The sequence below is a fragment of the Salvelinus sp. IW2-2015 genome, linkage group LG30, assembly GCF_002910315.2.
Source record: "Salvelinus sp. IW2-2015 linkage group LG30, ASM291031v2, whole genome shotgun sequence".
NCBI lineage: Eukaryota > Metazoa > Chordata > Actinopteri > Salmoniformes > Salmonidae > Salvelinus > Salvelinus sp. IW2-2015.
In genome coordinates this window covers 11,564,563-11,591,731 of record NC_036869.1, presented here as the reverse complement: position 1 = coordinate 11,591,731, position 27,169 = coordinate 11,564,563, and the positions used below count along the sequence as shown (strand labels likewise).

General features: G+C 41.7%; 1 protein-coding gene across 1 annotated transcript; it reads left to right on the top strand.

Moving 5' to 3' along the window:
• The first annotated feature begins 1,213 nt into the window (after nt 1-1,213).
• LOC111955232 (transmembrane protein 222) lies at nt 1,214-20,570 on the top strand. Its single transcript, XM_023975392.2, has 6 exons — nt 1,214-1,426; nt 3,133-3,217; nt 16,178-16,209; nt 17,802-17,898; nt 18,081-18,211; nt 19,472-20,570. The coding sequence occupies exons 1-6, from the start codon at nt 1,308-1,310 to the stop codon at nt 19,557-19,559; spliced, it is 552 nt and encodes a 183-aa protein (XP_023831160.1). The 5' UTR covers nt 1,214-1,307; the 3' UTR covers nt 19,560-20,570.
• Nucleotides 20,571-27,169: the final 6,599 nt, after the last annotated feature.

Sequence of the window (27,169 nt, the reverse complement as noted above, 5' to 3'; positions counted from 1 at the left end):
GGGCCTAATGAATGTKTTGATTGATTTCCTTATATGAACTGTAACTCAGTAAAATCMSAGTAAAATTATATTTTTGTTCAGTATAATTGCAAATAGAAATATGGGTTTAGAGACTATATGGGTTTAGATATGGGTTTAGAGACATAAGCATTGTGAAATGCTTATGTTGTTCCCTTTCCCCTCTGTATAGGCCTATTGGCTTCTTTCCCCTCTGTATAGGCCTATTGGCTTCTTTCCCCACTGTATAGGCCTATTGGCTTCTTATAAGTGAAGTGACTCTTCACTTTTTCTGTATGTTTGTGATTATATTGTTTGCGTTTGAGAATTTTATATTGTTGATTTTTCGTTGAGATAATATGACATTTGAAACAGGACAGGTGGTAGCATTTTTCTACAATGTGGTTTTAATCTGTCTTCACATATTGTTCACATAGCCTTGAAATAATTGTATCTTGTTTATTTTTTATATCTTGCAGAAGCTCAACGATTTAGGGGAAGACTGTAGCTAATTCTGATCACTCTCTGATCACTGATACTGCTGCTTGTAGAGTGCAGACACCCTGGAAGCTCGTGCCTGCTGTCAAAAGGGAGACGCTGGTGGTTGTCACTTGCCAGGAAGTGGGGCGAATGAAGTCAGAGAGGAAGAGGCGAAGCGAGAGGGATAACTAGGCCTAAAATCTGTCTTCTCCAGCAGGTGGCGGGTTTTCGTTTTCTTTCGCTCACCGAGCAATTCATTTTTGTATGGACGTCAATGTGTGTCGAATTTTGTTAGCAAACAGATATAATTATTTATTTGCTACGTGTGGCTTATTTGATCGAATAGAAGGTTCGTAATGATTAGGTTTTTATGAGTGTACTGATATAAGTAGGACACGTAACATCACAGCGACTTTGAGAAAAAACACTTTATATCGGAGGTGTGCCTGGGCATCACTAGTTCAAGCACAACGATKAAGTCATAAACCCCGTCTTTATACAATTTATCTTCTTAAAATGGGATTTTAAAACTAACCCTAACCACACTGCTAGTTTTATGCCTAACTTTAAATTAAAACCCAAAATATGCATTTTCAGGATTTTTTACGTTTTAGACAATGTTCATGTTGTGGCTGTGGTATTGTAACTAGTGCCTGTTGTTCACTCTCGTATCTGCTCTCTCATTGGCTAGAATGGTCCCACKTGATCTTGCCTCTTCCCGACTGTCTTCCATTTGTAAATACATTTATTTTCATTGGTAGCGCGGCCACTAGAGTATCTGGTCAATATAATGGAGAATCTGTGATGAAGTTCATTTTTCACAGTTGGTGATGGCGGGTGTTGTCGAAATCGACACCATGAAGAATTACCACATAGCCTTTGAGAGAATAGACTCCGATACGAGCCGTTACCCCTACTGTATRGTGTGGACACCTATCCCCGTACTATCGTGAGTTCCCGGAGTAAACATGCATGTCTACTTTGTTTTGCGCGTGATCGTAATGGGGCGAGTTATTGGTGACAGCTCGGTAGCTAACGTTAGCGAACTGGCTAGCCATTTGCTAGCAGTCAGTTTATTAGCTGTKCTCAAGCCCAGTCGGTTAGAAATGCCGACAGGTTCAGATAAAAAATATATATAATTTAAAACGGTGACTTTCCTTTTTCGACGGACCCAGTCAGGGACAGTTGACAGCATAGCCCCGTGGCTAGTTAGCCTTTGCTGACATAGAAAGGCACACAGGCTAAATATGTTATATTAACGTTAGCTACTTMGCTACAATATGATTAATCCAACCAGCTGGTTTTGTATCAAAGTGGCTTGATACAATCTATCCGTTTCAGCGAGACAACTCGCTACATTTTATCAAAGCCACGAGCTGCTGTAGTAGTTCCAAGTTACGTCATTTTCACACACAGGTTGTAGGCTGCTATATCATTGGCATTTTGCACATTAGAAGTTTTTWTCAGGCTACCAAAACAAAATCGGCTAATTGCTATGGTTTGGCTGTTTCAAAACATAAATGTGTTTTATGAAATCACCAGTTCTTTAGTGTACCTGTTAGRTATGATTTTGGTGTGGTGTTGTAAGGAGTGTGTTTTGGATCAACCAGGAGACTGATACTGAATGTGTACTTAATGGAACCCTATTCCCTTTATAGTGCACTAATTTTGACTCTGGTCAAAGTTAATACACTAAAGAGAATAGGGTGCCATACAGTCCTCAAAACCTGCTTTTTGCCCAACAACCCATAACAACCCATAACATCTCACTGCTTAGTATTTAGGTCGGCATGACTGCACTGCACTCTCTCCAGGAATCCTGTGAGATTAATATTGGATCAGGTATTATCTAGGATGCCTCCTCTGTGCTGTGCCCTTCTCTCCTGCACCATTTCACTGTTGCAAAATGACATCTCTTGAATGCATAATATAAGGGTATCATTGGTATAAACCATTCATATGAATATGKTCTAAGCGGCTGCCAGATTTATGAGCACTTCTATAGAAGAAAGAATGGAATGTGTCCAAATGGCACCCTGTACAATATGTAGTGCACTATAAAGAAATAGGGTGCCATTTGGGACTTAATCTTAGTAACTCGATGCAGTTATGCCTCGATCAGACCGACAGCGTCATTGCATCAATGCTGCATAATAAATTCTGCAGTCAACATTTTTTCATTATGTAATAAAACAATTTTTGTGGATATGTGTGCAACAAAAGTTCAACATTCACCTTTTGCTACTTTTTCTGTCAAGTCTACTCATACACTTTGATGCATCGTTGGGTAAATCCAACGAATGCACCACACAGAATGCACTGCTTCTGCAACGCAATACTGCAAYGCAAACGCAGCATTTCTTTGGAAATGAATGTACTTCTGGTGTACAAAAACGCAATGCTGCTGTTGGTCTGATCAAGGCGTGAGAGTTTGTGGACATACACTGCCCTATTTGTTAATTTGATCAGCTAGGCTTTATTCCACCTTGGAACTGGAGAGAACCTTTCCATTGAAAGTCATCCACAGTGAATACATTGTTGTGTAAATCCCAAAGAACTCAACAAATAGTAGTTTTATTTTTATTTATTTTATTGTGACAGTGTAAGGCAGGCTATTATTTTAATGTCTATTCAAATCATATTCTTATTTTTCAGATGGCTGCTTCCATTCATTGGACACATGGGAATCTGCACCTCTTCTGGTATCATCCGGGACTTTGCTGGGCCCTACTTTGTCTCTGTGAGTACTTCTGTTCTTCCTCTCCTCTCTTCTTCAGTTCTTTCTTTCCTCCTCTCTTATTTTCTTTCTGTTCTTCCTCTCAAGCGGCTGAAGGAAATTGACACATAATTTGGTTGAAATCCTAATAGGCCTAGACACACTACACACACTGGCATAGATTTAGGGCCCATTTCCCAGAACCAGATTAAGCCTACTCCTGAAGATGAATCTTGGTCAGGGGGAAACCGCCGTCACTGTTCCAGAATGTTGAGCTTCGTCTGCAATACTTGTTTTACCCAGACGTCATAAGAGTTGGCAAACCAATTTGGGACAGGCGGCAAGTATACATTGGAAGAGCTGGCTTCAAACCACATTGAAATATCTCTCGGCTGCCTGTAGAGGGAGTGAACTATAGATTTATATACAGTGCATTCGGAAAGTATTCAGACCCCTTGACTTTTTCTGCATTTTGTTACGTTACAGCCTTAATCTAAAATTGATTAAATGTTTTTCCTTATCAATCTACACACAATACCCCATAAAGACAAAGCATATAAAAAATATTTGCAAATGTATTCAAAATAAAAGCAGATACCTTATTTACGTGAGTATTCAGACCTTTTGCTATGCGACTCGAAATTGAGCACAGGTGCTTCCTGTTTAGGGCTGTCCCCGACAACAACAAAAAATCTTGATCAACCYAAAGTCGTCTGTTCTTTCGACCAAACGTTAGAATTTTTTWAACATGTAATTTTCCATATATAGACACACCATATGTGTTTTTTATAAAATCAACTAAACTCAGCAAAAGAAGAAGCGTCCTCTCACTGTCAACTGCGTTTATTTTCAGCAAGATTAACATGTGTAAATATTTGTATGAACATAACAAGATTCAACAACTGAGACATAAACTGAACAAGTTCCACAGACATGTGACTAACATAAATGTAATAATGTGTCCCTGAACAAAGGAGGGGTCAAAATAAAAGTAACAGTCAGTATCTAGTGTYGCCACCATCTGCATTAAGTACTGCAGTGCATCTCCTCCTCATGGACTGCACCAGATTTGCCAGTTCTTGCTGTGAGATGTTACCCCACTCTTCCACCAAGGCACCTGCAAGTTCCATGACATTCCTGGGGGGGAATGGCCCTAGCCCTCATCCTCCGATCCAACAGGTCCCAGACGTGCTCAATGGGATTGAGATCTGGGCTCTTCGCTGGCCATGGCAGAACACTGACATCCTTGTCTTGCAGGAAATCATGCACAGAATGAGCAGTATGGCTGGTGGCATTGTCATGCTGGAGGGTCATGTCAGGATGAGCCTGCAGGAAGAGTACCACATGAGGGAGGAGGATGTCTTCCCTGTAARYCACAGCGTTAAGATTGCCTGCAATGACAACAYGCTCYGTCCGATGATGCTGTYACACACRYCCCCAGACCATGACGGACRCTCCACCTCCAAATTGATCCCGCTCCAGAGTACAGGCCTCGGTGTAACGCTCATTCCTTCGACAATAAATGCAAATTCGACCTTCACCCCTGGTGAGACACAACTGCGACCCGTCAGTGAAGAGCACTTTCTGCAGTCCTGTCTGGTCCAGCGACGGTGGGTTTGTGCCCATGGGCAACGTTGTTGCCGGTGATGTCTGGTGAGGACTTGCCTTACAACAGGCCTACAAACCCTCAGTCCAGCCTCTCGCAGCCTATTGCGGACAGTCAGAGCACTGATGGAGGGATTGTGCGTTCCTGGTGTAACTCGGGCAGTTGTTGTTGCCATCCTGTATCTGTCCCGCAGGTGATGTTCGGACGTATCCATCCTGTGCAGGTGTTGTTACGTGTGGTCTGCTACTGCGAGGACGATCAGCTGTACGTCCTGTCTCCCTGTAGTGCTTTCTTAGGCATCTTACAGTACGGACATTGCAATTTATTGCCCTGGCCACATCTGCAGTCCTCATGCCTCCTTGCAGCATGCATAAGGCACGTTCACGCAGATGAGCAGGGACCCTGGGCATTTTTCTTTTGGGGTTTTTCAGAGTCAGTAGAAAGACCTCTAGTGTCCTAAGTTTTCTTAACTGTGACCTTAATTGCCTACCGTCTGTAAGCTGTTAGTGTCTTAACGACCGTTCCACAAGTGCATGTTCATTCATTGTTTATGGTTCATTGAACAAGCATGGGAAACAGTGTTTAAACTCTTTACATTAAGATCTGTGAAGGTATTTGGATTTTTATGAATTATCTTTGAAAGACAGGGTCCTGAAAAAGGAAGTTTCTTTTTTTGCTGAGTTTATATGCATTGAGCTTGTCTTATGCTTAAGGTTTGATGAAATATGACAAATGCCTCAAGAGGGCACCAGAGATCTAGATAACCAGAAGAAAAAACCTTAACCTGACCCAACTTTTCTCCTCCTGCTCTTGCTGGCTTAAGCAGATTCTGCCATTACTCTCCTGAAGTTGCTGGTAATAGGCTACACGAGGAGTCGGCAACATTTCTCATGTGGAATGCCAATTTATCTTAGCATTTCTATCGATCTGCTTGCCAGTTATGGTTTTCATATGCATATTTGGGAAACTGTTTCATTTCATTTATAATATCTTCATATCTCAGTCATTGTCATGTGCTTAATCAGAATTCTATCTAAATCTTAACCTAAAAGTAACTTCTATTGCTATTGCCAACTWTTCAAAAAATAGCATACATAAAGCCAACAAATAACAACGTTGTATCCTGCAGGTAGAAAATATCAGGCAAAAAATAAATATCCTATTAATCACATTGGCTACACAGGGCCTGTCTGCAATGAACTTGAAACATTTTATTAACTTGGGTCAGTCTGAAGCTTGCACTAGCAAACTTGCAACATTGTATAAAATATTCTTGGCCATCAGAGTTTCCCGTGCCAGTGAGCTCGGTACAGACACAGCTGTAGGCTATTTGCGCAAGGGATAAGAAGCAGTGCTTGACCTGGGCAGGAGCTCACTGGAGCTGAGTACCGGAACCTCAAATTTTCTGACATTTTTCCCTTTCACGCTGAGTGGTTATCAAAAGGGAGAGAGCTGGAAAGATTTTTCAAATACATTGAGGAATTATTGTCATTCTCAATGGATGTAAAAACCGACTTTGTTAGGTTGCTGTTTGAGGTGAACAAAARYTTACTTTGAGAAGCTCCACAGGTCATTAGTGGTGATGCGTTAAGCTAATCAGAAATACTATCAGATCCCCGAATGTGTACATTTATATGCCTACATTTGTGAGCAGGCCAGGTAGCCTATAGGCCTACTTCTATGCATGTCCGTCCTTACTCAACATTGACAGGAGCGCTCCAAACAAAAGACTGACTGAATTGACAACTCGTAAATGGAATGAAATAAACCAAAACTTGTTTCTCACAAGTGTAGCATAGGTTGTGTGCTCTGCAAACAATGTGTCCACTCTGACAATGAGAACGGAGAAACTGGAATTATAATATTGAATGCATTAACCTCTCTAGGGTATGTGGAACTGTAGCGTCTCACCTCGTCAACAGCCAGTGAAACTGCAGGGCGCCAAATTCAAAAGAACAGAAATACCATAATTAACATTCCTCAAACATACAAGTATTTTACACCATTTTAAAGATACACTTGTTGTAAATCCAGCCACAGTGTCTGATTTCAAAAAAGCTTTACGACGAAAGAACACCAAACGATTATGTTAGGTCAGAGCCAAGTCACAGAAAAACACAGCCATTTTTCCAGCCAAAYAGAAGTCACAAAAAGCAGAAATATAGATAAAATTAATCACTAACCTTTGATGATCTTCATCAGATGACACTCACAGGACTTCATGTTACACAATATATGTATGTTTTGTTCAGTAAAGTTCATATTTATATCCAAAAATCTCAGTTTACATTGGCGCGTTATGTTCAGTAGTTCCAAAACATCCGTTGATTTTGCAGAGAGCCACATCAATTTACAGAAATACTCATAATAAACATTGCTAAAAGATACAACTGGTATGCATGGAATTTTAGATCCACTTCTTCTTAATGCAACCGCTGTGTCAGATTTCAAAAAAACTTTATGGAAAAAACACCATGCAATAATCTGAGTAGAGCGCTCAGAGACCAACACAACCCAAAGAGATATCCGCCATGTTGTGTAGTCAACAGATGTCAGAATAGCATTAGAAATATTCACTTACCTTTGATCTTCATCAGAATGCACTCCCAGGAATCCCAGTTCCACAATAAATGTTTGTTTTGTTCGATGAAGTCCATAATTTATGTCCAAATACATCCTTTTTTTTAGCGCGTTTAGCCCAGTAATCAAAATTCATGACGCACGATCACTAGGTGCAGACAAAGTCAAAAAGTTCCGTTACAGTCCGTAGAAACATGTCAAACAATGTATAGAATCAATCTTTAGGATGTTTTTAACGTAAATCTTCAATAATGTTCCAACCGGAGAATTCCTTTGTATTCAGAAATGCAATGGAACACAAGCTAACTCTCTCACCCCATTTCCACTGTATCTTGGATAAGCAAAGAGTTGAAAAACTACAAACCTCAGATTTCACGCTTCCTGGTTGTTTTTTCCCCCCAGGTTTTTGCCTGCCATATGAGTTCTGTTATACTCACAGACATCGTTCAAACAGTTTTAGAAACGTCAGAGAGTTTTCTATCCAAATCTACTAATAATATGCATATCCTAGCATCTGMGCCAGAGTAGCAGGCAGTTTACTCTGGGCACGCTTTTCATCCGGATGTGAAAATACTGCCCCCTACCCAAGAGAGGTTAAGAAATTACCGTAACCAAAGTAACAAACATTGTAGATTAGAAATTATAGGAATTAACAGTCAATGTACTACTGGTGATATGTAATGGGGAATTGATATACACTAYCAATCAAACGCAAACAATTCACACAATGAAGTTAAGGAACAATGAACGTGTACAAATTGGTAGGAGAGAGCGCATTCTGGAGAGAGAAGTGCATTGCGCGTCTGGGCGCATGGTCAAACGGACGTTTGCATTGGCCATGCAGCATTCACTGCGATATGGCTTTAGCAGAAGTCAAGGCATTCATACTTCTTGGCTTCGTGGAGCAGTGCAGAGCTGTTGTCAAGGAAGTGAATTTGTATTTTTACAGGATGTACCGCCGTCAACCAATCATGTCAATGCGGAGCTATACAGAGCCCTCCGCATTGTTACAACATTTGAGAGGCGCATGGTGATGCAGTGCTCGATTTTAGCCTCTGCATGGCTCTGGAGGCTCCGCAATTGCGTCACATCCTCCATATGGAGCCTCCTACCACATTTACGGATCACGTATGAATTGGCTTTTAGTCTAGGCCTCCGCAATAGATTAGTTCACTGAGATGGGCGCAAATGTGTATACCGATCCAAAGTTTTAGAACACCTACTCATTATTTTTTACTATTTTCTACATTGTATAATAATAGTGAAGACATTAAAACTATGAAGTAACACATATGGAATCATGTAGTAACCAAAAAAGGCTTAAACAAATCTAAATATATTTTATATTTGAGATTTTGCACTCTTGGCATTCTCTAAACCAGCTTCATGAGGTAGTCACCTGGAATGCATTTCAATTAACAGGTGTGCCTTGTTAAAACCTCTTTGGGCTAGGTGTCCCACTAGCGGGATAATTCCGACAACTTCCGGTGAAATTGGAGAGTGCCAAATTCAAATGACAAAATCATAATATTAAACATTCATGAATATACAAGTGTCTTACATCATTTAAAAGCTTAACTTCTTATTAATCCAACTGCGTTGTCAGACTTCAAAAAGGCTTTACGGCGAAAGCATACCATGCGATTATCTGAGGACAGCGCCCCACATCAAACTACTTTTTCAACCAGCACCGGCTTCACAAAAATCACAAATAGCGAATAAATATATCGCTTACCTTTTGGAGATCTTCCTCTGTTTGCAGTCCCAAGGGTCCCAGCTACACAATGAATGTTTGTTTTGTTCGATAAAGTCCTTTATATCCAAAAAAGTCAGTTTGGTTGGCGCCATTGATTTCAGTAATCCACTCCTTCAACATGCATACAAAGGAATCCAAAAAGCTACAGGTAAACTTTGTCCAAACAAGTGAAACAATGTTTCTATTCAATCCTCAGGTACCTTAATATGTAAATAAATGATAATATTTCAGATGGAAAGAACGGTGTTCAATAGGAAAGGAAAATAGCGAAGAGCGCACCCTCATTCACTCGCGCCAAACGCCTACCTTTCCTGATGACAACACCTTGGACAAACTACAACTACTCGTTCGTTTTTCAAGAAACAAGCCTGAAACCCTGTATAAAGACTGACATCTAGTGGAAGCCATAGGAACTGCAATCTGGGAGGACTTTTGATATATAGACCCATAGACTTCCGTTGGAACGGCCTGTGACCTCCACACAAAATAAATTCCGGATGGATTTTTCTCAGGTTTTCGCCTGCCATATCAGTTCTGTTATACTCAGACATTATTTTAATAGTTTTAGAAACTTCAAGGTGTTTTCTATCCAATTCTACCAATTATATGTATATCCTAGCCTCTGGGCCTGAGTAACAGGCGGTTTACTTTGGGCACTTCAGTCAGGCAGAAATTCAGTATACTGCCCCCTAGCTCGAAGAAGTTAAAAGTTAATTTGTGGAATTTCTTTCCTTCTTAATGCGTTTGAGCCAATCAGTTGTGTTGTGACGYGGTAGGGGTGGTATACAGAAGATAGCCCTATTTGGTAAAAGACCAAGTCCATATTATGGCAAGAACAGCTCAAATAAGCAAAGAGAAACGGCAGTCCATCATTCTTTTAGATATGAAGGTCATCAAATGGAAAATTAAGGACTTTAAAAGTTTCTTCAAGTGCGGTCGGAAAAACCATCAAGCGCTATGATGAAACTGGCTCTCATGAGGACCGCCACAGGAATGGAAGACCCAGAGTTACCTCTGCTGCAGAGGATAAATTCATTATAGCTACCAGCCTCAGAAATTGCAGCCCAAATAAATGCTTCACAGAGTTCAAGTAACAGACAAATCTCAACATCTACTGTTCAAAGGAGACTGTGATTTTCATTATTAAAAAAAAAAAAAAAAAAAACACCTTTATTTAACCAGGTAGGCTAGAGAACAAGCTCTGATTTACAACTGAGACCTGGCCAAGATAAAGCAAAGCAGTGCGACACAAACAACAACACAGAGTTACACATGGAATGAATCAGACCTTCATGGTCGAATTGCTGCAAATAAACCACTACTAAAAGACACCAATAAGAAGAAGAGACTACCTTGGGCCAAGAAACCCGAGCAATGAACATTAGACCGGTTAGATCTAGATTCTAGATCTGTCCTTTGGTCTGGAGTTCAAATGGGGGATTTTTGGTTCCAACCGCTGTGTCTTTGTGAGACGCGGTGTGGGTGAACGGATGATCTCCGCATATGTATTTCCCACTGTAAAGTGTTATGGTGTGGAGGGTGCTTTGTTGGTGACACTGTCTGTGATTTATTTAGATTTCAAGGCCCACTTAACCAGCAAGGCTACCACAGCAGTCTGCAGCGATACGTTCATCCCATCTGGTTTGTGTTTAGTGGGACTATCATTTGTTTTTCAGCAGGACAATGACCCAACACACCTCCAGGCTGTGTAAGGGCTATTTGACCAAGAAGGAGAGTGATGGAGTCGGACAGCAGTGTGAAGGAAAAGCAGCCAGCAAGTGCTCAGCATATGTGGGAACTCCTTCAAGACTGTTGGAAAAGCATTCCAGGTGAAGCTGGTTGAGAGAATGCCAAGAGTGTGCAAAGCTGTCATCAACACAAAGGGTGGCTATTTGAAGAATCTCAAATCTCAAATATTTTAATTTGTTTAACACTTTTTTTGGTTACTCCTTGATTCCATTTGTTCTCATAGTTTTGATGTCTTCACTATTATTATACAATGTAGAAAATCGTAAAAACCAACAAAAACCCTTGAATGAGTTGGTGTTCTAAAACTTTTGACCGGTAGAGTGATTCAGTGAGTGAGTGAGTGAGTGTATGTACAGTTGAAGTCGGAAGTTTACATACACTTTAGCCAAATGCATTTAAACTCAGTTTTTCACAATTCCTGACATTTAATCATTGTAAAAATTCCCTGTCTTAGGTCAGTTAGGATCATCACTTTTATTTTAAAAATGTGAAATGTCAAAATAATAGTAGAGAGCATGATTCATTTCAGCTTTTATTTCTTTCATCACATTCCCAGTGGTTCAGAAGTTTACATACACTCAATTAGTATTTGGTAGCATTGCCTTTAAATTGTTTAACTTGGGTCAAACGTTTTGGGTAGCCTTCCACAAGCCTCCCACAATAAGTTGGGTGAATTTTGGCCCATTTCTCCTGACAGAGCTGGTGTAACTGAGTCAGGTTTGTAGGCCTCCTTGCTCGCACTCGCCTTTTCAGTTCTGCCCAGAAATGTCCTATAGGATTGAGGGTCAGGGCTTTGTGATGGCCACGCCAATACCTTGACTTTGTTGTCCTTAAGCCATTTTGCCACAACTTTGGAAGTATGCTTGGGGTCATTGTCCATTTGGAAGACCCGTTTGCGACCAAGCTTTAACTCCCTGACTGATGTCTTGAGATGTTGCTTCAATATATCCACATAATTTTCCTCCCTCATGATGCCATCTATTTTGTGAAGTGCACCAGTCCTTCCTGCAAAGCACTCCCACAACATGATGCTGCCACCCCCGTSCTTCACGGTTGGGATGGTGTTCTTCAGCTTGCAAGCCTCCCCCTTTTCCTCCAAACATAATGATGGTCATTATGGCCAAACAGCTACATTTGTTTGTTTAATCAGACCAGGGGACATTTCTCCAAAAAGTACGATCTTTGTCCCCATGTGCAGTTGCAAACCGTAGTCTGGCTTTTTTATGGCGATTTTACTGTGGATATAGATACTTTTGTACCTGTTTCCTCCAGCATCTTCACAAGGTCCTTTGCTGTTGTTCTGGGATTGATTTGCACTTTTCGCACCAAAGTACGTTCATCTCTAGGAGACAGAACGCGTCTCCTTCCTGAGCGGTATGACGGCTGRGTGGTCCCATGGTGTTTATACTTGRGGTCTTGGCTGATTTTCTTTTGATTTTCCCATAATGTCAAGCAAAGAGGCACTGAGTTTGAAGGTAGGCTTTGAAATACATCCACAGGTATACCTCCAATTGACTCAAATTATGTCAATTAGCCTATCAGACGCTTCTAAAGCCATGCCATCATTTTCTGGAATTTTCCAAGCTGTTTAAAGGCACAGTCAATTTAGTGTATGTAAACTTCTGACCCACTGGAATTGTGATACAGTGAAATAATCTGTCTGTAAACAATTGTGGGAAAAATTACTTGTCATGCACAAAGTAGATGTCCTAACCGACTTGCCAAAACTATAGTTTGTTAAAAAGAAATTTGGTGTGGTTTAAAAACTAGTTTTAATGACTCCAACCTAAGTGTATGTAAACTTCCAACTTCAACTGTATGTTTGTGTGTATAATATATGTACACTACCGGTCAAAAGTTTGGGGTCACTAAGAAATGTCCTTGTTTTGAAAGAAAGGCAACTTTTTTTGTCCATTTTAAAATAACATCACATTGATCAGAAATACAGTGTAGACATTGTTAATGTTGTAAATGACTATTGTAGCTGGAAACAGCAGATTTTTTATGGAATATCTACAGAGGCATACAGAGGCCCATTATCAGCAACCATCACTCCTGTGTTCCAATGGCACGTTGTGTTAGCTAATCCGAGGTTATCATTTTAAAAGGCTAATTGATCATTAGAAAACCCTTTTGCAATTATGTTAGCACAGATGAAAAGTGTTGTGCTGATTTAAAGAAGCAATAAAACTGGCCTTTAGACTAGTTTAGTATCTGGAGCATCAGCATTTGTGGGTTCGATTACAGGCTCAAAATGGCCAGAAACAAAGGACTTTCTTCTGAAACTCGTCAGTCTATTCTTGTTTTGAGAAATGAAGGCTTTTCCATGTGAGAAATTGCCAAGAAACTGAAGATCTCGTACAACGCTGTGTACTACTCCCTTCACAGGACAGCGCAAACTGGCTTTAACCAGAATAGAAAGAGGAGTGGGAGGCCCCGGTGCACGACTGAGCAATTGTGGAAAGGGCCTTGGTCAGGGAGGTGACCAATAACCTGATGGTCACTCTGACAGCTCCTGAGTTCCTCTGTGGAGATTGGAGAACCTTCCAGAAGGGCAACCATCTCTGCAGAACTCCAGCAATCAGGCCTTTATGGTAGAGTGGCCAGACGGAAGCCACTCCTCAGTAAAAGCAAATGACTACCCGCTTGGAGTTTGCCAAAAGGCACCTAAAGGACTCTCAAACCATTAGAAACAAGATTCTCTGGTCTGATGAAACCAAGATTGAACTCTGGCCTGAATGCCAGGTGTAACTTCTGGAGGAAACCTGGCACCATCCCTACGGTGAAGCATGGTCATATTGTATTGTATTGGTCACATACACGTGGTTAGCAGATGTTATTGCGAGTATAGTGAAATGCTTGTGTATAGTGAAATGCTTGTGTATAGTGAAATGTTTGTGTATAGTGAAATGCTTGTGGTGGCAGCATCATGCTGTAGGGATGTTTGTCAGTGGCAGGGACTGGAAGACTAGTCAGGATCAAAGGAAAGATGAATGGCGCAAAGTACAGAGAGATCCTTGATGAAAACCTGCTCGGGACCTCAGACTGGGGCGAAGGATCACTTTCCAACAGGACAATAACTCTYAGCACACAGCCAAGACAACGCAGGAGTGGCTTCGGGACAAGTCTCTGAATGTCCTTGAGTGGCCTAGCCAGAGCCCGAATTTGAACGCGATCAAACATCTCTGGAGACGTGAAAATAGCTGTGCTGCGACGCTCCCCATCCAACATGACAGAGCTTTAGAGGATCTGAGGAAAGTAATGGGAGAAACTCCCCAAATCAAAGTTKATTTGTCACGTGCGCTSAATACAACAGGTGTAGACCTTACAGTGAAATGCTTACTAACCAATAGTGCAAAAAAAGTATTAGGTGAACAATAGGTAGGTATAGAAATAAAACAGCAGTAAAAAGACAGGCTATAAAAGTAGCGAGGCTACATACAGACACTGGTTAGTCAGGCTGATTGAGGTAGTATGTACATGTAGATATGGTTAAAGTGACTATGCATATATGATGAACAGAGAGTAGCAGTAGCGTAAAAGAGTGGTTGGCGGGTAGTGGGTGGAACACAATGCAGATAGCCCGGTTAGCCAATGTGCGGGAGCACTGGTTGGTCGGCCCAATTGAGGTAGTATGTACATGAATGTATAGTTAAAGTGACTATGCATATATGATAAACAGAGAGTAGCAGCAGCGTAAAAAGAGGGGGGGGGCACACAATGCAAATAGTCTGGGTAGCCATTTGATTACCTATTCAGGAGTCTTATGGCTTGGGGGTAAAAACTGTTGAGAAGCCTTTTTGTCCTAGACTTGGCACTCTGGTACCAAATGCAGGTGTGCCAAGCTTGTAGCGTCATACCCAAGAAGACTTGAGGCTGTAATCGCTGCCAAAGGTGCTTCAACAAAGTACTGAGTAAAGGGGAATAGGTTTCAAGAGAAGTTGTGTGCGTTTGCTCACAATTACATTGTCCTTCCTGGGAGAACATGTCAGGGACATAGAAGTCCCCTCAGGGATCAATAGAGTTCAATTTGTTCTGTTAACTCTCTGACGCTCCCCTACATGCACACTGCTACAAGCACACTTGTTGGCCCCAAAAAGAGAAACCATTATTTGTGATTGCTAAATTGAAAAAAAGTTTCTATACCAATAGGATTACCCTGGTGTGTACAGGGAGAATAACTAGACCACCCCTCCCCCACCACTTTCTCCACCATGAGTATAATGTTTGTTCTAGCTCAGGGATGGGCAACTGGGGTCGCGGCCCCCCTTTGTAGGTCCGCTGATCAATTTCATTTTTTTTCAGGGGGAACTCAATCGGGGTCTCAACTTACTGTTAAAATAGTGGAATACTATAGTTTTCTTGCTATGCTAGCCACTGACAGTCACTCAATTTGCGCATGTCAGCTAAACCTTTTTTTTCTTCTAGCCAGCCATCTAAACTTGTAGTAATCAGGCTCGAATTACCGACCGGGTGGCCCCATTGATTCACTTATGTCCCCCKAAAGGCTAGGGCCGGCTCTGACTGCATGTGTGGGTATGGATGTTGGTATGCAGACCCTCGAGCCACTGCGGTCCCTCGTGATGAGTTCCAGTGGAGGCTGCTGAGGGGAGGATGGCTGGAATGGAGTGAATGGTATCAAACACATGAAAATCATGTTTGGGTCCATTCACTCCATTCTAGCCTCCACTGATGAGTTTGTATTTTGTGTGGCCCCCAACCCCGTCAGTTACCCATCCCTGTTGTAGCTAGACGTTGACTTTCTCTTTGTGGCGTTTGGAAGATCCCAGCTATAAGCTTTGTAACTGTTCACTAGTTTTAATGGCCTCAGTGGGAATTCCATGATCTGACGCACCTTTGCCCCCTGTCCATGTTTTGTATTCCACACCCAGCCAGCCTGGTTGGCAGTCCATAATAAAATAGGTTTATAAATACAGAGAACCTGTATGTAATTCTGTTTTTAACACTCAAGGGTGTTTCATGGTTATATAAATAAATTAGGACAGTAAGTGAAACTGCCCCAGGGGACAACAAGTGGGGTATACTGTAGCACGCACACACACACAAACACTACTGCTAATTACCTCTTGGGTGGTCTTTATCTGCTTCCTGTATCACTTCAACGCCTTATATGGTTTGTTGTTGATATCTGCTGATTTTATGAAAATTCATATACCCCAGAAAGTGCACTTTAGGATGATTTAACATTTGTTTTTGCATCATTCACTAGGCTTGATATAATGAACACATGACCATTTATATTGCATATTGTTTTCTTTTTGTTTTATTGCAGGAAGACAACATGGCCTTTGGGAGACCAACAAAGTAAGTGAATGGAATGTTCAGGGGAGGTGTTATTCTTATCTTGATGACTGAAATGTTTGTCCTCTTCATGGTCAAATCAGTAGAGGGATATGAAACCCTCAGCATCTTTTCTCAACATACAGTGGTGTCCCAAATTATTGACACCCTTGATAAAGATGAGCAATAATGACTATAAAATAAATCAAATTCTGGGTATAGTATGCAACAAAAAAAGTGAACTTCTATTTTATACTAATGCAATTAGAATAATCTTGAATGAATCGTGAATTATGATCAGTGAGAAAGTTACAGATGGTAAAAGATATCACTAAGACATGCTAACCTTCCCTGATATTGTAATGGTGAGAGGTTAGCATGTCTTGGGGGTTTGATGTTTGAATCTCAAACTTTCTCACTAATCATTGCTCATGATTCTTTCAGGATTWTCCGTAATCATGGTAGCATCCATGTTTAATGTTGAAGTGTTTAGCAATATTCTTATTTACAATAAAAGTGACTCTAAAAGTGACTCCAAAATGACACAATACATTATTTACCATTAATTTCTATTTGGCACAGAATCTGAAACACAACCAAAACAAACTGTAAATGCGTCCAACAAGTTTGTAGTCACACGCTTGATGTAGTCATTGCATGTAAGGAATATGGGACCGAATACTAAACCTTCGACTACTTTATTTACATGAATCTTTAGGGGTGTCAATAATTTGGACCCTTCCTTTTTTGTGTTTTTGTTACTTGTTAAACAAAATTGATTTCTCAGAGCAAATGTATTAATATAAAATATAATTTCCCAAWTTTTTTTGTGGTTGCATACAATATACAGAGCGTCCGAAACATTAGGAACACGTTCCTAATAATGAGTTGCACTCCCCCTTTTTGCCCTCAGAACAGCTTCAATTCGTTGGGACATGGACTCTACAAGGTGTCAAAAGCGTTCCACAGGGATGCTGGCCCATGTTGACTCCAATGCTTCCCACAATTTTGTAAAGTTTGCTGGATTTCCTTTGGGTGGTGGACTTTTCTTGATACACACAGGAAACTGTTGTGCGTGGAAAAACGCAGCAGCGTTGCATTTCTGGCACCTAATACCATACCCTGTTTTAATGCACTTAAATCTTTTCTTGCAAATCCACCCTTTGAATGGCACACATACACAATCCARGTCTAAAGGCTTAAAAATATGTCTTTAACCTGTCTCCTCCCCTTCATCTACACTGATTGAAGTGGATTTAGCAAGAGACATCAAAAAGGGATCGTAGCTTTCACCTYGATTCATCTGGTCACTCTGTGTCATGGAAAGAGCTGGGGTTCCTAATGTTTTGTACACTGAGTGTAGCTCAGTATTTGAATTAGTTATTTTATACAGTCATTATTGCTAATCTTTATCAAGGGTGTCAATAATTTCGGACCCCACCACATCTTGAATTAAAGCACTTGTGGATTGTTTAATTACAATTCTGAGAGAGAATTTTGGTGCAGAGCAGTTAACTTGGACCCAGATCTATTTGTGCTGTATACCCAACTCAGATCTAGGACCAGGCAACAGAGCAGTAGCTTTAGTTTCTAATACAAGATCTATGTATTTGAAGGTACTGGATGCTGGACGTAGCCAAGGTGTATGCTAGTGGCTCCAACGCCTGGGACACAGCAGTGCATGACGCCTCAGAAGAGTACAAAAACAGAATGGTAAGGAATTGGGTGTAAGGTTGCACCTGGAAAGTTGTCGGTTTGAATCCAAATTCTGGTGTTGTTCTAGGTATCGTAGATGCCATCTTCTGCCGTTGTGCATTTGAGCAAAGTACTTAACCCCTAAACTGTTCCAGGGGTGCCGCACCGTACTAACGTTGATTTTACTTCTCTCTCCCCAGCACAACCTCTGCTGTGACAACTGTCACTCCCATGTGGCCATGGCTCTGAACCTGATGCGCTATGAGAACAAGACCTCGTGGAACATGATCAACCTCTGTCTGCTCTCCCTAGTCCACGGAAAACACGTCAGGTACTGAGATACTGACTGTTTCTGTCTTTGTCTGCTCTCCCTCTGCTACAGCAAACACTTCAGGTACTGACATACTGCTGCAGAAATGGTTCAAGTCAAAAGAATCTCCTGCATTTGCATTGTTCAGATTTACCACAGTGTGATAGAACTTTTGTAGAGCCAGAACTGTATCTTACTTATGCTCCACAAAGCCATGTGAGGTAGGGCTAGATATTGGGGATGTGTAATCTCTGGGTCCCATGGGCTGATGGTTATGATGTCACTGAATTTCCTCTGAATACAGGGAATCCTGAGGGACAGAGGGCCTCCTGATGATTTTGTGAAGATATTAGGCTCGAGTCTGATGGACGAGTAGTATGTTGTGGTTGAAGGAATGTGACAGCTCGTTCCCATGCCCCCTCCTGTGAGAGTGGTAGTGGCCAGGAGTCTTCTCACTAGCATACTACCTAGATACAGTTCCTATTTCTGCAACTTTTAATAGCCTGTGATTAACCAAGAGTGATTTGTTGTTACAATTAATTGAATCTATTTACTACATTGGAGTTTATCCAGGATAATAATTCTCAAAACTCTGCTATAAACAAGTGATGCTTCATATCTTGTATAATATCTATGAGTCTAATTGAACTGCTTTTATCTGCATCTTATGTGTAGATAAAATAAATTGTATTTTTCTTAGAACTCGATTGACAATTATGTTTAGACCTGTTTTAATGATGGCTCTTTTTGAAACAGGATTATAGATTTCAGATAATCTCATTAAATGTGTTGGATTATTTGGATACTTCCTGCAGTTGCCATGGTAACCTCTGTGGAACCCTGGACTCATAACTCTGGACTGCAGATGGGAATGAAATGCATGATGTTCTGGAATGCTGCAGAGTTCATTTYTGTTCTAGAAGGTGAACCCATACCATGTATTCATGCAAACTGAGTGGTATGCATGCTACTATGCACTAAGCTCCTGGCCTGGCTGGAGTTTAGCGGTTGCCGTGACGACCGCCTGAGCCTCGGCGTAATTGATTACGTGCATGCGATCTCAAGCATATGCTGTCACGACAACGGGGGAAGTTATGTGAAGAATCAGATTTTGACTCAGTCACTCCTCAGACCTCAGATATGATGACTTACGTCTTGTGTTGTTGTTGTTCCAGAAAGCCAATGTCTCTCTCGCTCTCTCCCTCCCTCTTGCTCTGCTCCTCATCTGTATCGCCCACTCTCTTTGCCCTCCCCTCTGTCTTTCTGTCTCCCTATTTCCAGCTGTGCAGGGTTCTTGAAGACCTGGCTTCCCTTCCTGATGTTGCTGGGTATTATCCTGACTGTGGCTCTGACCATTAACCTGCGGTGACCAGCCAACCAGTTGGGAGGACACAGCTTACAGGGTGGGAAGGGGGAGGGACTCCTTGCAGGAGGGGGATGAGGGAGATGGGGGTTGAGTGAGGTGAGAGCACACACGGGGAGGGGGGACCCCCTGCAGGTTGGAACTTGAGGTGGGAGGTGTCACTCTACACCTACTCTAACCTGCTTGTGAGGACAGAGAGGGAAACAAGACATGGAACTGTGACATCCCAGCAACAAACAAACCAATGAGAGAAGGGCAATAACATCCTCCTCTCGACTAAACACAAAGCCTGCTTGTTTCTAGGACCAGGCAACCTGGCTTTCAATGGTGGCGGATGGCAATTTTTAGTTTTTAGTTTATTTTGGCATTGATGTTAATTGTTCTTGATGGACGGTAGCTTACTTATAAATGTTTTAATCCCCCTCCACACACATCCCAACCCCATGCAGTTTTCAAATGTTTTGATTTTCAATTAAGTCCTACTATGGGGGGTATAGACCTTCATAATTTCTAGGTAATGGATGATGTTGCAGGTTCTGTAGACTAGAGGAATGATGGTAGTGGTGAAGGGGGCAGAGGTTGTTCTTTCTTTCAGGGGTAGTAGTCTTGTCTCCCACAGCGACAGCAGCATCCATCTCTTTCTCTCTCTGCCATGCTGAAACGAGCACCCACCATCCATCTAATGACATGGGACTGATGATGACTCAGTGCTTCCCATACTCCATCTTGATGTTTGGAACAGAAAACATGACATTTCCCTTTTAATGCCTTTCAAGGAATGTGTTATTGCGTTGGCATTTTATACTTGGATTGATACAGTTCCTATTTCTGCACCTTTTAATAGCCTGTGATTCACCAAGAGTGATTTGTTGTTACAATTAATTGAATATATTTACTACATTGGAGTTTATCCAGGATAATAATTCTCAAAACTCTGCTATAAACAAGTGATGCTTCATATCTTGTATAATATCTGAGTCTAATTTAACTGCATCTTATTAAAATATTTCAATTTTTCTTAGAACTCGATTGACAATTATGTTTAGACCTGTTTTAATGATGGCTCTTTTTGAAACAGGATTATAGATTTCAGATAATCTCATTAAGTGTGTGGGATTATTTGGATACTTCCTACGGTTGCCATGGTAACCTCTGTGGAACCCTGGACTCATAACTCTGGACTGCAGATGGGAATGAAATGCATGATGTTCTGGAATGCTGCAGAGTTCATTTGTGTTTTCTAGAATGTGAGCGTGCCAAATGTAGAGCTCCCGGTCCTACAGGAGAGGGATCACCGCTTTCTGATCTGTTCCACACGCAAACTTTAACCTCAATGTGCCCCAGAATAAAGAAGTAACTCTGAAACCTGGCTGCCTGGGTTGACAAATTGAAAGTAATTCATATAGTTGGTGCATGGAAAAACACAGGGTCTTCCTGGATAACATGTATGTGCATGAATGGCTCAATTTATATCAAACTACATTTTTAGACCGTACCATCTATATTGATTTTGTATGTAGTAGCCTACTTTCAAACACTGGCTAATCCTAGATCAGGGGTTCCCAAACTTGGTCCGGGGCCTCCCCTGGATGCACGTTTTGGTTTTTGCCCTAGCACTAAACAGATGATTCAAATAACCAATCATCAAGGTTGATTATTTGAATCAGCTGTGTAGTTCTAGGGCAAAGACCAAAACGTGCACCCATGGGGCCTCTGCACCGCGTTTGGGAAACCCTGTCCTAGACGGTGGTTGGCACACAAAATCTAATGACATGGCTTTCTTCTGCGGTGGCAGGTTCAAATCCCCTCATTGTTTGAGTGAAAGCGCTGAGCCTTGAGCCTTTTCTCTTTATCTGTGGAGCTGCCAGAAGCAGCAGGTAGCCTGCTGGCTCCTCCAGGTTTACACACCCATACCCTTGTCACACTACCGAGCTGGACTGAACCGATGTACTGAGCTGGCCTGGTTACGCATCCAGCATAATGTGTAACCGTGCTGACAATAAAAATTACTGTGCCAGAACAGTTCGGTTTGGGTTGGCACGTTAGTGTTAGAAGCATACAAGTCTTTGGCTTAATATCCTGTGGTCTCCTCCTGTGCCAGAGAAAGTTTCACTCCTGTCTCAGATGAGTAAGGACATAGTGAAATGCCAATGCATCTCTATGCAGCCCTTTTCACATTCCTGCTTCTTTCTCTCTAGTTGGACTTTATTATTTGAAATTCCAGTAAATGTGAATATGTCGATCTACTACTGCAATAACCCCAAATTGTATGTAAACACCCCCCCCCCCCCCAAAAAACAATGTTTAGATTTGTATAGAAAGTCTATAAAGATCCTCCTTTGCTTTCCATTACATTCACAGTCAAGGCAGTTTTACACTAGTTCTGTACCTGTTGGTGATTTTATGCGAGATGCCAATTCTTTCCAGGGTATTTACATTCCTTTGGTGTGCTTATGGCGTCTTTCTCATCTTTCTTCTTCCTTTCATGTTCATGTGTGAATATTAGACCAAGTGCTATTGTCTTAGGTTTGATTATAATCTCAAATATCCTGTTTAATTTTCTGTTTTAATTTATATTGTAAATTAACTATCCTCCTTAATTCCCTTCATTTTCTACATGCAATGCCATATGATACAATATCAAAACTCATCACTGTTCTGCAATGAAGCAATTTTGTGCCTGAATGCATGAATGCGTGTGTGTCAAAAGAAGCGTGTGGGCGTGTACATGCATGACGGCCGGTTGTGCATGTCCTGTCTGCGTGTTCTATGTCTTTGTGGACATAACTATTTTCTTGAATCCTGTGGCTTTTTGGGGAATTGACGATAACTGCATATGATATTTATTACCCAAATTGTTATCTAAAATGATGTAAATTGATAAGGGTATAGTACATAATAAACTAGACTGTAATGAACCTTTTTAAATGATCCATAGTTGACCCAAGTTTCCCAGTCTTGATATTAATTGTGTCTACACTTAGACAAAAGGGTTCCAAAAGGATGCTTCAGCTGTCCCCATAGGAGAACCCTTTTTGGTTCGGCGTAGAACCCTCTGTGGAAAAGGTTCTACATGGAACCCAAAGGGGTTTTACTTGGAACCAAAAGGATTCGACCTGGAACCAAAAAGGATTCTTCAAAGAGTTCTCCTATGGACATCAGGTCAATCTTGAGGGAATCTTATTTGAGTCCGATAAGGATGTTCATATGATAGGCTCTCTGCAAGGTATTGTATAGTTTACCTATCCAACTGACAATCTCTTAGGAAAAAATATAAATGATCAGAACCAAGACTTAAAAATATCTGATATTGGCACAAGATGGAGGGTATGTTGGATCATAACAAGGTTACAGGTAACTAAAATGAATGTATGCATAGAATTTATTATACAAGAGACAACATTCACAAATTCTAAAGCACAATGGCAAGAATCATGTCTGAAGTGTAAAACTAATAATTACTCAATCCATGCCTTCTGGGAATGCTATAAAGTCAGAAAGTTATAGGCGGAGTGAAAGTTGGCTGTCAGAAGTATTACAGTGTAAATGTACTTTTAATCCATCTGTCTGTATATTTTAAGACATGGTATACTGTATGAGGGTGCAGTGAGATACCCAATGGGTTGGACCATACATTTCTCGCCAATCATCTTTAAAAAAATTATACTTAAAGACTGGAAATCGACCAATACTCCGTAATTTACGAAATGGAAAGTTCAAATGCTTTATCTAAATGTTGAAAGTGCGTGGGCTACAGAGAGAAACAAAATGGTGCCGTTTGAGGCCGTGTGGCATAAAGGGATGTGGGCGCTGGAGATGGGTGTGTGTGCTAGTGGGTCTGGGCAGGTGTGATGTAATTGATGTTTGTATGATGTTTTGTATGTGTAAATTGTTTTTTTWAAATTAAGTTCTCCAGTGGGGACAGCCGAAGAACCCTTTTAGGTTCTACAGTAGCTCTTTTTTTTCAAAGAGTGTAGGAGGTGCCATGTAATAGAAAGGTAGATTAAAACTAACAGCAGAAGGATTGCATCTCCTTTCTGACGTCATTGATGACTGATATTGTTGTTGAGTGATGAGCATCACCTGAGATGCAGGAGAATAGCTCTGCTCAGTGTTAACAAACCGACTGGGGCTTGAAAACAGTGCTTAAGTACCAAAAGTGGTCCCTGTTTTTTGTGTACTGTCATCAAATTGTGTACTATGTCATCCATTTTGTATCATACACTAAAGAGTATTCAGACCGCTTTCTTTTTTCTACATTTTGTTACGTTACAGCCTTATTCTGAAATGGATTAAATCGTTTTTCTCCCCTCATCAATCTACACACAATACCCCATAATGACAAAGCATGCACTGTATACAAAAGTATGTGGACACCCCTTCAAATTTGTGGATTTGGCTATTTCAGCCACACCCATTGCTGACAGGTGTATAAAATTGAGCACACAGCCATACAATATCCATAGACAAACATAGGCAGTAGAATGGCCTTACTGAAGAACTCAGTGGCGGCCTCCCGAGTGGCGCAGCCATCTAAGGAACTGCATCGCAGTGTTGCGGCGACAACTACAGCCTGGGGTTCGATCCCTAGCGACTCCTTGTGGCGGGCCGGGTGCCTGCAGGCTGACTTCGGTCGTCAGTTGAATGGTGTTTCCTCCGACACATTGGTGCAGCTGGCTTCCGGGTTAAGCGAGCGGGTGTTAACAAGCGTGGCTTGGCGAGTCATGTTTCAGAGGACGCATGACTCAACCATCGCCTCTCCCGAGCCTGTTGGGTAGTTACAGCGATAAGAAAAATAAAAAAAGAGCTCAGTGTCTTTCAACTTGGCATAGTCATAGAATGCCACCTTGCCAAAGTCAGTTCGTCAAAGCCACCTTGCCAAAGTCAGTTCGTCAAAATTATGCCCTGCTAGAGCTGCACCGGTAAACTGTAAGTTCTGTCATTGTGAAGTGAAAACATCTAGGAGCAACAATGTCTCAGCCATAAAGTGGTAGGCCACACAAGCTCACAGAACGTGACCGCCGGGTGCTGAAGTGCGTAGCGTGTAAAAATTGTCTGTCCTTGGTTGCAACACTCACTACCGAGTTCCAAACATCCTCTGGAAGCAACGTCAGCCATGCACAAGAACTGTTTGCCGGGAGCTTCAAGAATTGTGTTCCCAGAGCCGAGCAGCCACACACAAGCCTAAGATCACCATGCGCAATGCCAATCTTCGGCTGGAGTGGTGAAAATCTTGCCGCCATTGAACTCTGGAGCAGTGGAAACGCGTTCTCTGGAGTGATGAATCACGCTTCACCATCTGGCAGTCCGACAGACGAATCTGGGTTTGGCGGATGCCAGGAGAATGCTACCTGCCCGAATGCATAGTGCCAGCTGTAAAGTTTGGTGGGTGGAGGAGGAATAATGGTCTGGGGCTCTTTTTAAATGACATGTAACTGGTTCGGGATAGGCTCCTTAGTTCCAGTGAAGGGAAATCTTATCGATACAACCTACAATGACGTTCTAGACGATTCTGTGCTTTCAACTTTGTGGCAACAGTTTGGGGAAGGCCCTTTCCTATTTCAGCATGACAATGCCCCCTCTGCACAAAGCGAGGTCCATACAGAAATAGTTTGTTGAGACCGGTGTGGAAGAACTTGACTGGCGTGCACAGAGCTCTGACCTCAACCCCATCAAACATCTTTGGGATGAATTGGAACGACGACTGCGAGCCAGGCCTAATRGCCCAACATCAGTGCCCGACCTCACTAATGCTCCCAAAGGGGGGACCAACTCCATATTAATTCCCATGATTTTGGAATGAGATGTTCGACAAGCAGGTGTCCACATACGTTTGGTCATGTATGTATGTCCCTGAACAACAAAAAATGTAACATATGATACGAAATGGAGGAGGAGAAATAATCCAATTTAACTATATGTTACCTATTTGTTCTGCTTAAGATCCTAGCGTGAGCCTTTATTTTCTAATTATTTATTTTTACCCCAGTTTCTCCCCAATTGGTAGTTAGTCTTGTCTCATCGCTGCAACTCCCATACGGACTTGGGAGAGGTGAAGGTCGAGAACCGTGCGTCCTCCGAAACACAACCCAACCAAGCCGCACTGCTTCTTGACACAATGCCCACTTAACTCGGAAGCCAGCCGCACCAATGTGTCGGAGGAAACACCGTACACCTGGCAACTGTGTCAGCATGCACTGCACCCGGCCCGCCACAGGAGTCGCTAGTGCACGATGGGACAAGGACATCCCTGCCGGCCAAACCCTCCCCTAACCCAGGCGACACTAAGCCAATTGTGCGCTGCCCCATGGGTCTCCCGGTTGCGGCCGGCTGTGACAGAGCCTGGACCCGAACCCAGAATCTCTAGTGGCACAGCTAGCACTGTGATGCAGTGCCTTAGACCACTGCGCCACTCGGGAGGCCCAGAGTGAATCTTTAAGTGGAATTGATTTAGTCCTGATAGGTGGGCAATTTGAGAATGAGAATTTAGAGGCAAGATTGGATGTAAATTGGGGCCTTGATTCCATTCTGAAGCCTTACTCCTTTCCTCTAATGGAAAACAGAGAAGAAAGCATGTTTTTTTAAATGTGCAATGGAACCACTCCTATTTAAACTTGTACCAGAGTTCACCGGTTTGTTCTCAAATTCTGTTCTGTTCAAGAATCTGTTCTAGAATCAGTAACACTTCAGAATGTAGATGAATCGATACTAGATGTTCTTTCCTCCGGTTGTAACTAGGTGCTGGGTTGTGGAATGTGGACACCTGTGGTTTCACACATTCAGTCGGCTAACAAAAGACAGTTGGGATGCTATTATGACTGAGGGCCAATAATCATATAAAGTCATACAAATCCTAACACCAATACACTTKTTTTGTTCTTTAAATCCCTTGAAATGTCACTATGCTGCCTAAGATTAGGAGTTCTGTTTTCCCATGAAAGAATATGCAAGGGACTGAGTGAACTATGAATGTATTTAAATGACATGTAACTATGATACCAATAAAGACGTTTATTTATTGTAGACTATTTGTTTGTGAAGCATTTCTGAAGAAATACTGCATACTACTATTTCCAGATCATATCACATGACTTATGCCTACTCATACAGCATAGGCTTATTAATTACTACATGCACTCAACATTATAGTTAAACTAATTTGTGTCATGGAGAAAAGGTTAATTGAAAAAAATCTACGCTCAATTTCAAGTGAATTTCACACCTGATCCAACCACTCGTAGCGTCTTTCAGAGTTGACACTTGGCTATCAAAAGGACAACCTCGGATTCAATTGCCATTTGTCATCATCCTGCAAACATCCTCTCTATGCTCTTTCCCTCTTTTTCTGTAGAGAGCATTGGGGGAGGAAGGGTGGGCAGACATCAGAGGCTCCGCTTCCCCTCTCTCTAAAAAGCATTGTTGATCTAATATCACCTAGAGTGAGAGAGGAAGGCACGTCTACCTCACACCATTGTATCCGCATTTTCTGTAGCTCAGCTTTTGATCTGCAAATGCTCGAAGGTGCTTCCGTCTTTATTGATTTAGATACATTAACTTTTCTCTTGTGGAACATGAAAAAGTTCTACGCATAGCCTGTGTTCTTCATTGTTATAACA